Raw genomic sequence first — 17,461 nt, forward strand, 5'->3', positions numbered from 1 at the left:
TAGATAATGGAAGTGAACTATAAAGTTGTTTAAAAATGTGTTCTCTATCTGAATCATGAAAGTTTTAATTATTACTTTAGTTTTCCTTTAAATCATATGACACTGATTTGTCTGGGATGATTGGCAAGACCTGCTCTTGTGCAATTGTTTGGGGGGGGGTCTGCACAAGCAATTGCTTCTGCAATGTTAAATATGGTGCATTGACTGTCATTTTAAAATGTGAAAATGGTTTTGTGCACTGCAATAAAAAATCTTTGTGAAGAGATCAGGTAAATCAGGATAGGGGATAGAAACAGATGACCACTGCTTGATAAATCCTGGCTGCAGGTTCTCTTGTGAGAACCTGCAGTCGTAGGGGAGGAGTAGGCTTGATAAATTGAGCCCAGAGAATGAGCATGGAGATTCACTAAAAGGGATACTCAAGTCAATATTAAACTTTCACTATTCAGATAGAGCAAGCAATTTTAAACAACTTTCCAATTTACTTCTATTATCCAAATGCTCACAGTCTTTTTATATTTACACTTTTTAAGTCGCCAGCTCTTACTGTGCATGTGCAAGAATTTACAGAAAATACGTATATGCATTTGTGATTGGCTAATGGATGTCACATGATACAGGAGAAAAGGAAATAGACATAATTTTGAAATTTCTTAGAAAACAATCTACTACTCATATAAAAGTTCAGACTAAGTGCTATTGATTTTTGTTTTTATCATGCATTTGTTGATTATGCCAGTCTACTGTATTTAAACTACTGCAGTATGCTTGGCAGGTCTTGTGTGCTGTAACAGGTGACACAAAACTTGTGATAAGTCATACAGGATGCATTTTAACAAAGTTCTGTGCTTAACTGGTTTAACTCAAATCTAAAACACACAGCTGATTACAATTTTAAAGGGACATAAAACCCAACGTTTTTTTTTTTTCATTATTCAGATAGAGAATAAAATTTTAAAGAAAAAAAGTTTCCAATTTACTTCTATTATCAAATTTGCTTCCTTCTCATGCTATTCTTTCTTGAAGAGATATCTAGATAGGTAGTGTGCACATGCTTGAGCACTACATGAAGGTAAATACTACTGACATCTAGTGCTCTTGCTAATGTACAACATTGTTGCAAAACTGCTACCATATAGTGCTGCAGACACGTGCACACTCCTGAGCTTACATGCCTGCTTTTCAACAAAGGATACTAATAAACCAAGACAATTTTATAATAGAAGTACATTGGGAAGTTATGGTTTCATGTCCCTTAAAGTTTACCTAAATGATGCACTTAGTATATTTGACAAAGTTTGTTGTTTAAAACAGCTTTTAGAAGATGGAGATATTTCATGTATAGCATTTAATAAGAATTCAGAGCACAAGCAATAAATTGTGAATGTAATGTTCCTGCCAAGAAGAGAGTAAACCTTTATGGCAGCTAAGGTGTTAAAATATGCTCCAAATTGAATTGAGCTTAGTTGTAAAAATCACGAAACCAAAGCATTAACAGTTGATTGCAGATTTACTTCTGCAATATACACACTATTAGCCTTTTAGAAAAGTGTATGCTTAGATCCCTATCAGCAAGTATCCATACCCTTATATACCAAGGTTACCTATTCACTACCCTCTTGAAAACTGACTCACAAGTGGCCCCTAGCGGTGACAACTGTGATTTCCCCATGAGGGTGTTTAGACACAAATGCAATCCAATTCAACTAAACTGGGGAAAGTTTGATCTCAAAAACTGTTGTTGTTTTTTTTTATTTTGTTTTAATAATTATCAAATGTTTTGTTTCCAAAATCATCCACTAAAGTACATGTATTTTAACCCTTTAAGGACACAGCTTTCAGTTTGCTCAATTGTTTTATGACGGAAAAATTCCGTCATATGTCCTTAAGAGGTTAATTAGGGATTCTCAATCCCCATTCTTGCTAAATCCAAACCCTAAAATATTTGAGGCTGAGCCGGTAAACCTGATGAAGGGATAACTAGACCGGAAACGTTGTTAGGTTGGACTCAACTTATATAAATGTTTACACTTTATTAATAATGCTGATATATTTCAAATGAATTACTTTATCCATTTAAGAAAAATACATGTTTGTACTATTGCTTTAAAAAAGTAAATAGGTCAATATGTCCACAGGTTTCCCAGAACATAACATCTATTAGAATTGTACTTACTGAGGGGTTTAAGAATGTTGGAGCTGTTTTCATCGACATTTTCAGTATCTGACTTCTCTACATCAGAATAGTTTTCTGATTTCTCTCTCTCCTTTTTGTCTTTGTGACCTGTTCTGCGCTTATGACGTCTTCTCCTCCGATAGCTTTTAGGAACATGAACTCCGATGTACACAGTGTGGTGACCTAGGGAGATAACACCAAAGATTAGCAATGCACACTATTATACAGGTTATATCTAAGCAATATATGTGAATTTATGTGTATGTAAATCTCAGTGGTTTTAAAACTACACAGTAAACAAGTTCTACACAATTCCCATGCCATGGTCTATTAAGAAAACTGTACCCAGAAATAAAAAAAGGATTTTATTAAATGTAAGGCAGCTACAATTTTAGCATTTTTGTTTCTCACACAAGCTACAGTACTGATTTTGAATCAAATGAATATGACTGCGCCTGCCATGAATATTTAGTTTTCTGTTCCTGATCTATAGGTCTAATGTTGAGTTGTTTAAATGGGCAAGCGAATGATGGACTTTTTACATGACATACATTCTGAAGAAAATAAATCTTAAAATTAGAATATTAAATGTAAACATTCAATGTAAATTTTCAACAAATGTAACAAAACATTCACCCACACATATCTCATTATACATTTCTAATAGCAGGTGTAGAATTCTAAAGCAGGGATGGCTATCTAGAAGCCCGAGAACCTCATGCAGAGAAAATGCAGAACTAAGAATGTGTGCCATAGTTTTTGTAGTCTCTGGAAAATAAAAAAAAAAAAAAAAATTGTGTTCTTTGGGGTGGCCAACACTCAAAAGAGCCCTCTAGAGGGGAGAACAGCAAATAGAGGCTGCCTTGAAACCTTACCAATATCCCCTGTGCCACTGGATATTTTATAATTGATATACAAAACAATATATATATATATAAACATACACACACACACACATATATATATATATATAGAAAGTAATGAAGAGTGCACTCGCCAGGACTTTTCAAAGTTTTATTCCAAATATGTGAACGTTTTCGGGGGATTAACCCCTTCCTCAGACATACAAAAATACATATAGTATTTTTTGTATTTTTGTATGTCTGAGGAAGGGGCTAATCCCCCGAAAACATTCACATATTTGGAATAAAACTTTGAAAAGTCCTGGTGAATGCAATCTTCATTACTATTTGCCTATCTGTTGCAGCCTGGGCATGTGATATTGGATTTCTGGAGTGCTTATCTACTTTTAACTTTTTATATATATATAGACACACACAGGTGTGGAAAATATAACTTTGCATTACTAATAAATCCATTAACCATTGCGAACCTGCCCTCTTGCTAAACTTATACTAGAGATGTCATGCCAAAGAACCAAACAAAATTTTCAGACTATATATATATATATATATATATATATATATATATATATATATATATATATATATATATATTGTATATAATGCTAAAGTGCAAATACATTTATATACTTAGTGTAGTTCACCAGAATAGTATTTCCATAAAAATAAGAAATCCTAGAATTTGGAGCATAAATTATTTAGAGGTATGTTGCAGAAACATTATTTTGAAGATCAAACACTTTAGTAGAGATAGGGAGTTTAAGATAAATTCTACATCAGAGTATCTAACATCTATCTGTTCAGTTCTTGAGCTTGTGTTAGTGCTGCTGATTATGAATCTAGCAAGATACGCTGTTATCCTGGTCTAAAGAACAACAGCAAATCTTAAAGTAATACAAATATATCAAACAAACAGAACATTAAAAGTGAAATATGATAATCTGATATGGACAGACTCCAAATACTATAAATATAGCGCTTTTTTTTTTTTGCTGTATTAGGCTGTTCTCATGAGAAATCTTTATTGTGTTGTAGATAGGAAGTGTGATAGGAACACAGCAAAAATAAATTGTGTAGATGATTTCCTACCAGCCACCAAGAGAGAACATAAACTGACCTCAATATGTGAAATAAAAAATATTGCGCTTACATTTTTTTTAATTATAACTAATAATTTTGCCCAGATTTTTGCCCAGTAGTGCATTGCTGCTCCTGCAACAAAGAGAATGAAGCAAATCTGATCATAGAAGTAAATTGAAAAGTTGTGTAAAATGACATGCTCTAACTGAATACTGATAGAAAGAAAAAGTTTGGTTTTCATGCTCCTTTAACTTCTATTATCAAATGTACTTTGTTCCCTTTGTATCCTTTGTTGTAAAGCAAGCAGAGGAAGGGTTACGAGTAGCAATGTATTACTGGGAACTTGATGGTGATTGTTGGCTACACACATGCATTTTGTCATTGGCTCACCATATTTGTTTAGCTAGGTCTCAGAAGAACATGGGTTAAACACATAGTTATGCTCAACCAATAACAAAATAATAACAAAGGGGCTGAATTAATATATTAATATCAGTTATGTGCTTCCAACTAATGCGCATTAGATAATGAGGCCTATTTAACAAAGGTCTGTCGGACCTGATCCAACAGTGCGGGTCAGGTCCGACAGACATTGCTGAATGCGGAGAGCAATACGCTCTCCGTATTCAGCATTGCACCAGCAGCTTTTGTGAGCTGCTGGTAAAACGCCGCCCCCTGCAGACTCGCGGCCAATCGGCCGCCAGCAGGGGGGTGTCAATCAACCCGATCATACTAGATCGGGTTGAATTGTGGCGATCTCTGTCCGCCTCATCAGAGCAGGCGGACAGGTTATGGAGCAGCGGTCATTTTAGTTTCATGTCCCTTTAAACAATGTGCACATTTGTAAGTTCTCATATTGCAATCAGTTCAGCAAGCATGCAACCAATCTACCCTCATATTAATGGAATGAAGCTCTACCCACCCTTTGCCTTATTGCACTTCTTTTCTGGCATTATTCAAAATTCTAAGAAATAAATTAAGCTAACGTTTACTAGTCTTTATCTGGAAATTAATATTTAAAGGGACATACACATGCAAAAATAACATGCTGTAATCTATTAGAGCTATATTGTTTGCATATAACTATGTGTTTAATCCAAGCAAAAGGGTTAAACACATAACTAAAGAGAGCACCAAAGCAGCAATACACTACAGGGAGCAAGCTGAACACAATAGTGAAATAAAGGTGTGTATATATATATATATATATATATATATATATACACACACACCTTTATTTTTACTTTACACACCTTTACTTGTTACAGTGCCAGGGGTTAATGTCTATCCCAAATTCTAATTAAGAATAGACCAATGGGAGGCAATCAATTAACCCTCTTACCTTACTTAACCTCACCTGTGGCACTCTAACAATTATCTCTGAGAAAGCCCATGCGAGAAACATGTCAGATCTCATGAAGCTGCTGCTATTCACCTACTGCTGAATAAACCCATCCTGACATTTGGCTACCAGTCCGGTATTGTGTTCTTTATTCTATGCTTATATATATATATACACACATACATATACGCCCCTTAAAGGGATAGGAAAGTCAAAATTAAACTTGCATGATTCAGATAGAGCAGGTCATTTTAAGACACTTTTAAATTCACTTCTATTTTCAAATGTGCTTCATTCTCTTAGTATCCCTAAATAAAAAAGAATACGCACATATCATACACCAGTGGGAGCTGCTGCTAATTGGTGCCTGCACACATTTGTCTCTTGTGATTGGCTAAGTAGATATTTTCAGCTTCCTGTCAGTAGTCCCTTCAGCAATGGATAACAAGAGAATGAAGCAAATTTGATAATAGAATTAAATTGGAAAGTTGTTTAAAATGGTATGTTCTATCTGAATCATAAAATAACATTTTGGGGTTTACTATCCCTTTAAAGTCTCAAACAAATCTATATTTTACCATGTACATTTTATCATTAGTTTTGCGCAGACTACCCTACATAATACTACATAACAGCTGTGTATAATTATATAATACTTAAAGGGCCACTGTAAGTAAATATTTTCTATGCCTGTTACTAACTAACTACCCCAAATACGCTTTTTATCAATAGCATTTCATTAACTTATCTCTACCGTATATCAGAAATCTTGTCTGCAAATTTAATTGTTTTCCACACCCACTCTGCGGGTATCCTTTGCTCTGTACCAATCCGTTTACAATACCTAGGTTTCAAAATGGCGCCTTAAACACAATTTCATTGGTTTAAGTACTTTGAACACGCAGTGCTGAAAATAGTGGGCAGGATAACGTGACATCATCGGCAAATAAAAGATATAACTTTTAGAACGTTATGAAACTTCGTTTTGGAGAAAATGTAGGTCAGCAGGTTTTAATTAATGTTTATTAACTTTAATATGTTAGTTGTTTGGCTTAAAAATTATAACGGAAAGTAATCCTTTAAGTTAACTTTCTGCATCCTAGGTGACAGTGCAAACAGGATGACTTTACAACCAAATTGCATTTTGACAACATGGAGACTTGCACATAACAGTATTACTACATACTACAGCTGTATGTTGTGGGAGAGGGGTAGATACATACCCTGAGACATCCACTCAGAGCTCCGGCTGTAAAGCAATGAGGGCCATCAGCACTCTAAATTGATGTGATCAGGGAATGTAACTGTGCGTGGCCTACACCAATATGCTCCCCAGCTTGCTTGAACCGTAAACATTATCACTAAAGCAGAGATAACTTTTACTACAAGCATTTCTCCAAATAGACACCTATGGCAAACATTTAAATTCTCTTTTATGCACTTTAAATTCAGTTGGAATGTTCCTTTAAAAGTTTTCTGTATGTTAAAGGCAAATGGAAGTTAAATAATTCCTATATACAGCGCCGCATATAAATGCGGCACGTATATTTCACCTGTCGCCTGCAATTTTTACTCCCATAAGCTAACATGGGACCACGTCGTAAATCGGTATTCAATATCCAGCGCAAAGACTTACATGGCGAAAATGGAGAAATCTTACTCCATTTTTACCTCGCCATAAAAGGCAGCCGTAGCAAGCCTTGCGCTGAGTATGGGAGCACCGTAACTCCCAAAAATGCCTGAAAAAATAAACTAACACGTAACGCATGCGCAATGTCTATCTACCTGTCAACCGCAATCCCCCACCGCAATAACTAATAAAGTCTATTAACCCCTATATCCGCCATCAAACCCACACCGCAAGTAATAACTAAATTATTAACCCCTAAACCGCCATAGCCCACAACACCATTAACCTATTCAAGTATTAACCCCTAAACCGCCATGGCCCACATAGCCTATTAAATGTATTAACCCCTAATCTGCCGCCACCAACGTCGCCGCCACTATAATAAAGTTATTAACCCCTAAACCTAAGTCTAACCCTAACCCTAACACCCCCCTAACTTAAATATTATTTAAATACATCTAAATAAATTTACTATTATTAACTCAATTATTCCTATTTAAAACTAAATACTTACCTATAAAATAAACCATAAGATAGCTACAATATAATTAATAATTACATTGTAGCTATTTTAGGATTTATTTTTTATTTTACAGGCAACTTTGTATTTATTTTAACTAGGTAGAATAGTTATTAAATAGTTAATAACTATTTAATAGCTACCTAGTTAAAATAAATACAAATTGACCTGTAAAATAAATCCTAACCTAAGTTACAATTACACCTAACACTACACTATCAATAAATAAATTAAGTTAATTAACTACAATTACCTAAAATTAAATACAATTAAATAAAATAAATTACAAAAAAAAACCCACTAAATTACAGAAAATAAAAAAGTACAAGAGGTTTAAACTAATTACACCTAATCTAAGCCCCCTAATAAAATAAAAAAAGCCCCCCAAAATAATAAAATTCCCTACCCTATACTAAATTACAAATAGCCCTTGAAAGGGCTTTTTGCGGGGCATTGCCCCAAAGTAATCAGCTCTTTTACCTGTAAAAAAAAAAAAAATACAATACCCCCCCAACATTAAAACCCACCACCCACACACCCAACCCTACTCTAAAACCCACCCAATCCCCCCTTAAAAAAACTTAACACTAACCCCTTGAAGATCACCCTACCTTGAGCCGTCTTCACCCAGCCGGGCACAAGTGGACCTCCGATCCGGGCAGAAGTCTTCATCCAATCCGGGCAGAAGAGGAAGTCTTCATCCAGCTGGCATCTTCTATCTTCATCCATCCGGAGTGGAGCGGGTCCATTTTCAATCCAGCTGACGCAGAGCATCCTTCCAGCACGACGATTAGATCAGCCAATCAGATTGAACTTAAATCCGATTGGCTGATTGCATCAGCCAATAAGATTTTTCCTACCTTAATTCCGATTGGCTGATAGAATCCTATCAGCCAATCGGAATTCAAGGGACGCCATCTTGGATGACGTAATTTAAAGGAATATTCATTTGTCGGGTAGTCGTCGCGCTGGAAGGATGCTCCGCGTCGGCTGGATTGAAGGTGGACCCGCTCAGCTCCGGATGGATGAAGATAGAAGATGCCGGCTGGATGAAGACTTCTGCCCATCTGGAGGTCCTCTTCTGCCCGGATCGGAGGTCCACTTGTGCCCGGCTGGGTGAATACGGCTCAAGGTAGGGTGATCTTCAAGGGGTTAGTGTTAGGTTTTTTTAAGGGGGGATTGGGTGGGTTTTAGAGTAGGGTTGGGTGTGTGGGTGGTGGGTTTTAATGTTGGGGGGTATTGTATTTTTTTTTTACAGGTAAAAGAGCTGATTACTTTGGGGCAATGCCCCGCAAAAAGCCCTTTTAAGGGCTATTTGTTATTTAGTATAGGGTAGGGAATTTTATTATTTTGGGGGGCTTTTTTATTTTATTAGGGGGCTTAGATTAGGTGTAATTAGTTTAAACTTCTTGTACTTTTTTTCTGTAATGTAATTTATTTAATGATAGTGTAGTGTTAGGTGTAATTGTAACTTAGGTTAGGATTTATTTTATAGGTCAATTTGTATTTATTTTAACTAGGTAGCTATTAAATAGTTAATAACTATTTAATAACGATTCTACCTAGTTAAAATAAATACAAAGTTGCCTGTAAAATAAAAAATAAATCCTAAAATAGCTAGGGTTTATTTTATAGGTAAGTATTTAGTTTTAAATAGCAATAATGGAGTTAATAATAATATATTTATTTAGATGTATTTAAATAATATTTAAGTTAGGGGGGTGTTAGAGTTAGACTTAGGTTTAGGGGTTAATAACTTTATTATAGTGGCGGCGGCAGACTAGGGGTTAATACATTTAATAGGCTATGTGGGCTATGGTGGTTTAGGGGTTAATACTTGAATAGGTTAATGGCGTTGTGGGCTATGGCGGTTTAGGGGTTAATAATTTAGTTATTACTTGCGGTGTGGGTTTGATGGCGGATATAGGGGTTAATAGTTTAAATAGGCATATTGCGTTGTGGGGGGTTGTCGGTCTAGGGGTTAATACATTTATTATTAGTAGTGAGAGGGGGGATTGCGGATATAGGGGTATACGTGTCGGGCTTATTTTTGGGAGGAGTGTTAGACTGTTACGGGAGATTTAAAATTATCTTTACTTTTCTTAGATGCCGGCAGTTTCTAAAGTGCCGTAAGTCACTGGCGACTCCAGAAATTTGAATTTACGCTTATTTCTGGACATCGCTAGTTTATCAGATTTACGCCATTTAGGAAATGCCGGAGCCATATATGTAATACCCCGATGTGCGAGGTGAAATTACGGGCGGGTAATACCCCGATGTGCGAGGTGAAATTACGGGCGGCGCAGGTTTCCACGCTTGCACCAAAACATGCGCCGTATATTTGATTGCGCCCTATATGTATAACATTTCTGCAAACAGAGATGTCATTAGTATGCACTCATTGAAAGAGCAACAAATGATATCACAAGGCTACACCAGCCTCTCCCGCTGCACCAGCCTCTCCCGCTGCACCAGCCTCTGCCGCTGAATCATTTGGGTCGATTTATCAATGTCTTTCTGACATGATACGCTGTAGCGTATCATGTCCGACAGACATCGCTGAAAGCCGAAAGCATACGCTGTCGGCATTTCTCACTGCACAAGAAGTTCATCAGAACTGCTTGTGCAATGCCGCCCCCTGCAGATTGGCCGCTAGCAGGGGGTGTCAATCAGCCCGATCGTATAGTATCTGGCGGATTGCAGACCCCAGTCTCAAAGCAAGTGGACCAGTTATGGAGGAGCGGTCTTTAGACCACTGCTTCATAACTGCTGTTTCCGCGCGGAAACGGGCATCAAGCTCCATTCGGAGCTTGATAATTCGGCCCCATTGTATCCAATTAAACATAAATATAATAACGTAATTCCGCTATAAAAGGATAAATTGCACACAGTGAAAATGCCCTTTAATTATTTATTTACCTTCTTTTCCTGTAATTTAATTTAAATTCAGAACCCTAACCCTTATACATGCAGTACAATGATTGCTTGAGCTCATTTATATCTGTCTGTATTTGGCTGCACCAAAGACAATATGATAAACAATACTAAAGGGGATTTTAAAGAGGTATGTCTCTAAACTGCAAAACAATGTCAATGTTGCTAACAAAACACCTATTTTTAAATAATAAATAAAAAAAAATTATTTTGTTTCCAGATCTTTTGCAATGCAGTTATTTTTTTATGCAAAATTACAAAATAATTTAACTGCGCCTTTAAATACAGCTTTAATTTATTACATATGAAACAAAAAGAGTTGGAAATTTTACAACTTGGATTTGGTTTTTGCTATTTAAGAGTTAGAATTTATTGTAAGCAGTGCATATGGCTTCTTATTTCAACATAAGTTGAGCAACAACATTTAACTGGAAACACCAAGATGGAAAACAATGAAAACCAGCAATGGCTGTAAATAATGTGCGATTTGCCAAACACCTGGTATTGCACATATTCTTCCCTTGGGAAGCTATAGCAAGTATGATCATACTTATAGGTCTGTTGTAGATTTTGGACCCAGTGCCCCATTTAAGGACCATTATAGTGATAAAATAACATGGTTTAATTTGTAACAGCATGTCATTTTATCACTAGCGACTCATTTGTGTGACTAGCGCTGCTGATTGGATAAGCAGCAGTTTCCACTGGCAGTGTTCTGTGGGTTCCGAGCAGTACTCCTCTTTCAAATGTTTCTTGTTTTTCTAGATCATGGAGGGGATATAAGGGATAAAGTCTGGATAGCTCATATAAATATGTCAATCCCTGGACAAAAACGTTTCTATTCTCGAGCCCCTGGGCCTAATATTCAAAACCTCAGTCAGCATGGAAAGAAATAACACAACATATTTGGGATTTTTTTTTTTTAAGTCCTTGTATTGTAATGTAGGAGTCTCTGTTTCACATTAAGAACACTATAAAGGAACATAAACATTTACCAAGATATAATTTGTGCTTCTCGCCTTACCAACAAGACCTCTTAGATCCTCTCACCTAAACTGCGAGGTTTTGAGTATCTAACTGTCTAGAATTTTGCAGAACAGACCAGGTCGCTCTTGTCACACTCCCATCCCAATAAATGTACAAAGTGAAACCCAGGGCCACCTAGCCACACCTCCATGTTGCCTAAAGCCTGCCAACAGAATCCTCCAATGGCAATCCGGACCCACACAACACCCTAACCTGCCCTAACTTCACGCTCAGGATAACAGAAGTCTGCCCACTCGTGACATGACTCCTCCCTCAGTCCCATATACTAAGGGATTAATTTGGCAAAGGCATCGCCCCGCTATGATTTCAGGTTCTTACAAGAGAACCTGCAGTCAGAATTTATCAAGCAGCAGTCATCACACCGCTGCTTCCCTAACTCTTCTCCACCTCTTAGGTGAAGAATTTCAATCTCCCGGTCTCGTCCGACCGGGGAGATTAACGGCTCCTGCCCACACATAATTGGCTGTGCGTGGGCAGGAGCGCACAAGAGCGCAAAATAGTACTCTAGTGCAATGCTGAATTCCACCAACGGAATTCTGCTCACCAGAGGCGAGCTGCGGCAGACAGGGGCGCATGTGTACGCCCCTGTCCACCGACGATTGATAAATCAAGCCCTAAATGGAAAATGTTATCAGCGCTTCCTTATGAAATCTTCCTAAGAACAAAATCATCAGATGTAACAATGCAATCATTTCTGTTACATACACACCCACATCAGGAAATACAAATAATAAATGCCTGAGTAACTACAATTTTGATGTCTTAATAGAATATCTTTAAATCTTTTGTCTTTATTAGATTGTTGCATTTGTTACTCAATACATTCTATATATAACAGTTTCATTTTTTGTCAACAGCTTCACAAGCTTCCTTGTTCTCAGTTTTTGAATATATGTTGACCTGCACTTTTCTTAGAGGAAGCACCAAGCCTTTTGATGTGTCATATGTTGATTTGTTCATTTGATTATCCTGGCCAGTGATCTACAAGGAAATGTACTGTTTAAGAGCTTCTGCGGCAAACATGTCCTCTACGTCTATTTACCAAGAGCATTACACAGGGATTCCTAAAGCTTAACCCAATACTGTCCAGTGTCTGTGTTTTAAAGAATGGAGACCTTAACCTCCAAGCACCCTGTGACAATGATGGTTAAGATCCAAAAGTGGCCCTATTATATTATGGAGGTCAATAAAAAAAATAGAGGTTCCATCTCTATCATACAACTAGCAATATTAATACTCTGATATAGAGAAATGCTTCCTTCATATATGTAAAACCATAGTTGTTGTTTTTTTTTTGCTTTACTCATTCTCAATATATATGTTATATCTGTGTTGTTTGAATACACATACTTCATGTAAAATGGTATACCAGATGTATGTTGTTCTAATTTGCTATGTGCATACTGTTGAGACCTTTGCATAATGTTTGCATATTTTGCTGAAACTAGAACTCCAGCTTTCATTATTGCATGTACATCCAGACATTTAATATTGTTTTCTAAGGATAAAAAATATATATATTTTGGTTGCATTTAATAAAAAGAAGTAAGAGAAAATGCTGGTGTAGTTTATATAGAAATAAATATATAGCATTACATATATATATGTCTGGGGTTGCCATTTCACTTGTTCAGAGGAGAATTGCCAGATACTTTGGGGCGGGACTGACCCTGTTAGGCTGGATCAGACTGATGTACTTCAATAAAGTTCTCCTCTGTGAAAAGCACAATTGGGCTAAAAGAAGCTCCTCAAAGGTGGTAACTGGCACTGGGAAATAGAACAAGCCACTGAGTTGTTGTTCGTTCCTCGCAGACTCTCTGTTTATATCTATCTATCTATCTATATATATATATATATATATATATATATATATATATATATATATATATATATATATATATATATATATATATATATATATATATATATATATATATATATATATTGAACAGGATTAGCAAGTGTACCTTTATTTATTTTAGATTGCTAAATATTCTAGTAGTTTGAAATATGTGTGACTTGCACAGAATATGATCCCGTATTGTGTCCGTTAAGTATATTGACACGTCATTACCTTTCTGAGCAAACATGATCAGGGAATGTGAGTGCAAGCGTTTTACTAAGTCGGTCTAGCCTTGTTCCATTAAAATAATGATAGGCTTGCTAGTGGGTAAACACACAGTTAAATTCAGACAGAGAGGACATTCTGGGTCCCTTTAAAGGGACATGAAAATCAAAATTATTCTTTGCCAAAAATCATACCTAGGTAGGCACAGAAGCAGCAATGCACTACTGTGAGCTAGCTGAACACACCAAATGAGCCAATGACAAGAGGTGTCTAGCCACCAATCACCAGCAAGCTCCCAATAGTGCATTTGACTTTTATGTCCCTTTAAAACGACTCAAAATTTTGCTTCATGTTCACATTAAAAACATTTTCTCTATTTTTTCTAACTATTGGGAATATCTTTGAGTGTAGGGTATGTTATTGTCCACCAATAAAGCTACTGAAAAAATCAGCTAATGAGCTTCTTGCAGTTGTGACCTGTTAGTTTCAAAATCAAAGGTTTTTTATCATGTAAAAGTATAATTTTTTCACATTTTAAATAGTACGCTTTCAAATACATGATAGAAATAAGTTGATTTTTAGTACTCCATTAAAGAGATATTACAGACTTTGAGACCTGAATTAATTTACCACTGACGCTAAAGGGCCTCAGCAGACAAAAAAAGGTAAACCTAGTTTTCAACAGGGCACAGTTATTTATTGTTAACATTTTTAAACTGATATAATTAAACAAATACATCTACTTATTATTTACAGGATAATATTTGCTTTCAACATATCATTCTATAAAGTGTTTATTTAGTGTTCAATGTCTCTTTAAAGAGATGTTAAACATTCTGTTGTATTGTTGTAATAAAAACAGAATTTATGTTTACCTGATAAATTACTTTCTCCAACGGTGTGTCCGGTCCACGGCGTCATCCTTACTTGTGGGATATTCTCTTCCCCAACAGGAAATGGCAAAGAGCCCAGCAAAGCTGGTCACATGATCCCTCCTAGGCTCCGCCTACCCCAGTCATTCGACCGACGTTAAGGAGGAATATTTGCATAGGAGAAACTATATGTTACCGTGGTGACTGTAGTTAAAGAAAATAAATTATCAGACCTGATTAAAAAAACCAGGGCGGGCCGTGGACCGGACACACCGTTGGAGAAAGTAATTTATCAGGTAAACATAAATTCTGTTTTCTCCAACATAGGTGTGTCCGGTCCACGGCGTCATCCTTACTTGTGGGAACCAATACCAAAGCTTTAGGACACGGATGAAGGGAGGGAGCAAATCAGGTCACCTAAATGGAAGGCACCACGGCTTGCAAAACCTTTCTCCCAAAAATAGCCTCAGAAGAAGCAAAAGTATCAAATTTGTAAAATTTAGAAAAAGTGTGCAGTGAAGACCAAGTCGCTGCCTTACATATCTGATCAACAGAAGCCTCGTTCTTGAAGGCCCATGTGGAAGCCACAGCCCTAGTGGAGTGAGCTGTGATTCTTTCAGGAGGCTGCCGTCCGGCAGTCTCATAAGCCAATCGGATAATGCTTTTAATCCAGAAGGAGAGAGAGGTAGAAGTTGCTTTTTGACCTCTCCGTTTACCAGAATAAACAACAAACAAAGACAAAGTTTGTCTGAAATCCTTAGTAGCTGCTAAGTAAAACTTGAGAGCACGAACTACATCCAAGTTGTGCAACAAACGTTCCTTCTTTGAAACTGGATTAGGACACAAAGAAGGCACAACTATCTCCTGGTTAATGTTTTTGTTAGAAACAACTTTTGGAAGAAAACCAGGTTTAGTACGCAAAACCACCTTATCTGCATGGAACACCAGATAAGGAGAAGAACACTGCAGAGCAGATAATTCTGAAACTCTTCTAGCAGAAGAAATTGCAACCAAAAACAAAACTTTCCAAGATAATAACTTAATATCAACGGAATGTAAGGGTTCAAACGGAACCCCCTGAAGAACTGAAAGAACTAGGTTGAGACTCCAAGGAGGAGTCAAAATTTTGTAAACAGGCTTGATTCTAACCAGAGCCTGAACAAAGGCTAGAACATCTGGCACAGCTGCCAGCTTTTTGTGAAGTAACACAGACAAGGCAGAAATCTGTCCCATCAAGGAACTTGCAGATAATCCTTTTTCCAATCCTTCTCGAAGGAAGGATAGACTCTTAGGAATCTTAACCTTGTCCCAAGGGAATCCTGCAGATTCACACCAACAGATATACCAAATTATGTGGTAATTTTTCTGGTTACAGGCTTTCAGGCCTGAACAAGAGTATTAATAACAGAATCTGAGAACCCTCGCTTTGATAAGATCAAGCGTTCAATCTCCAAGCAGTCAGCTGGAGTGGGTCGAACGGACCTAGAACAAGAAGGTCTCTCAAAGGTAGCTTCCATGGTGGAGCCGATGACATATTCACCAGATCTGCATACCAAGTCCTGCGTGGCCACGCAGGAGCTATCAAAATCACTGACGCCCTCTCCTGATTGATCCTGGCTACCAGCCTGGGGATGAGAGGAAACGGCGGGAACACATAAGCTAGTTTGAAGGTCCAAGGTGCTACTAGTGCATCCACTAGAGCCGCCTTGGGATCCCTGGATCTGTACCCGTAGTAAGGAACTCTGAAGTTCTGACGAGAGGCCATCAGATCCATGTCTGGAATGCCCCACGGTTGAGTGACTTGGGCAAAGATTTCCGGATGGAGTTCCCACTCCCCCGGATGCAATGTCTGACGACTCAGAAAATCCGCTTCCCAATTTTCCACTCCTGGGATGTGGATAGCAGACAGGTGGCAGGAGTGAGACTCCGCCCATAGAATGATTTTGGTCACTTCTTCCATCGCTAGGGAACTCCTTGTTCCCCCCTGATGGTTGATGTATGAACTTGGCCCTCGCTAGCTGAGGCCAAGCTTTGAGAGCATTGAATATCGCTCTCAGTTCCAGAATATTTATCGGTAGAAGAGATTCTACCCGAGACCAAAGACCCTGAGCTTTCAGGGATCCCCAGACCGCGCCCCAGCCCATCAGACTGGCGTCGGTCGTGACAATGACCCACTCTGGTCTGCGGAAGGTCATCCCTTGTGACAGGTTGTCCAGGGACAGCCACCAACGGAATGAGTCTCTGGTCCTCTGATTTACTTGTATCTTCGGAGACAAGTCTGAATAGTCCCCATTCCACTGACTGAGCATGAACAGTTGTAATGGTCTTAGATGAATGCGCACAAAAGGAACTATGTCCATTGCCGCTACCATCAAACCTATCACTTCCATGCACTTTGCTATGGAAGGAAGAGGAACGGAATGAAGTATCCGACAAGAGTCTAGAAGTTTTGTTTTTCTGGCTTCTGTCAGAAAAATCCTCATTTCTAAGGAGTCTATTATAGTTCCCAAGAAGGGAACCCTCGTTGACGGAGATAGAGAACTCTTTTCCACGTTCACTTTCCATCCGTGAGATCTGAGAAAGGCCAGGACAATGTCCGTGTGAGCCTTTACTTGAGGAAGGGATGACGCTCGAATCAGAATGTCGTCCAAGTAAGGTACTACAGCAATGCCCCTTGGTCTTAGCACCGCCAGAAGGGACCCTAGTACCTATGAGAAAATCCTAGGAGCAGTGGCTAATCCGAAAGAAAATGCCACGAACTGGAAATGCTTGTCCAGGAATGCAAACCTTAGGAACCGATGATGTTCCTTGTGGATAGGAATATGTAGATACGCATCCTTGAAATCCACCTTGGTCATGAATTGACCTTCCTGGATGGAAGGAAGAAGTGTTCGAATGGTTTCCATCTTGAACGATGGAACCTTGAGAA

At 37.8% G+C, this 17,461-nt stretch overlaps 1 protein-coding gene across 4 annotated transcripts in view; it reads right to left on the reverse strand.

Annotated features, from left to right (window-relative positions):
- SLC4A4 (solute carrier family 4 member 4) overlaps positions 1–17,461 on the reverse strand; it is a 522,314-nt gene that overhangs the window by 338,663 nt on the left and 166,190 nt on the right. For all 4 annotated transcript variants that reach the window (XM_053703335.1, XM_053703333.1, XM_053703336.1 and 1 more), the window contains exon 3: positions 2,177–2,359. In XM_053703335.1, coding sequence (XP_053559310.1) covers positions 2,177–2,359 — 183 coding nt within the window. The remainder of the gene's footprint in view (positions 1–2,176; positions 2,360–17,461) is intronic.

This window comes from Bombina bombina, chromosome 2 (genome assembly GCF_027579735.1).
Source record: "Bombina bombina isolate aBomBom1 chromosome 2, aBomBom1.pri, whole genome shotgun sequence".
Lineage (NCBI taxonomy): Eukaryota > Metazoa > Chordata > Amphibia > Anura > Bombinatoridae > Bombina > Bombina bombina.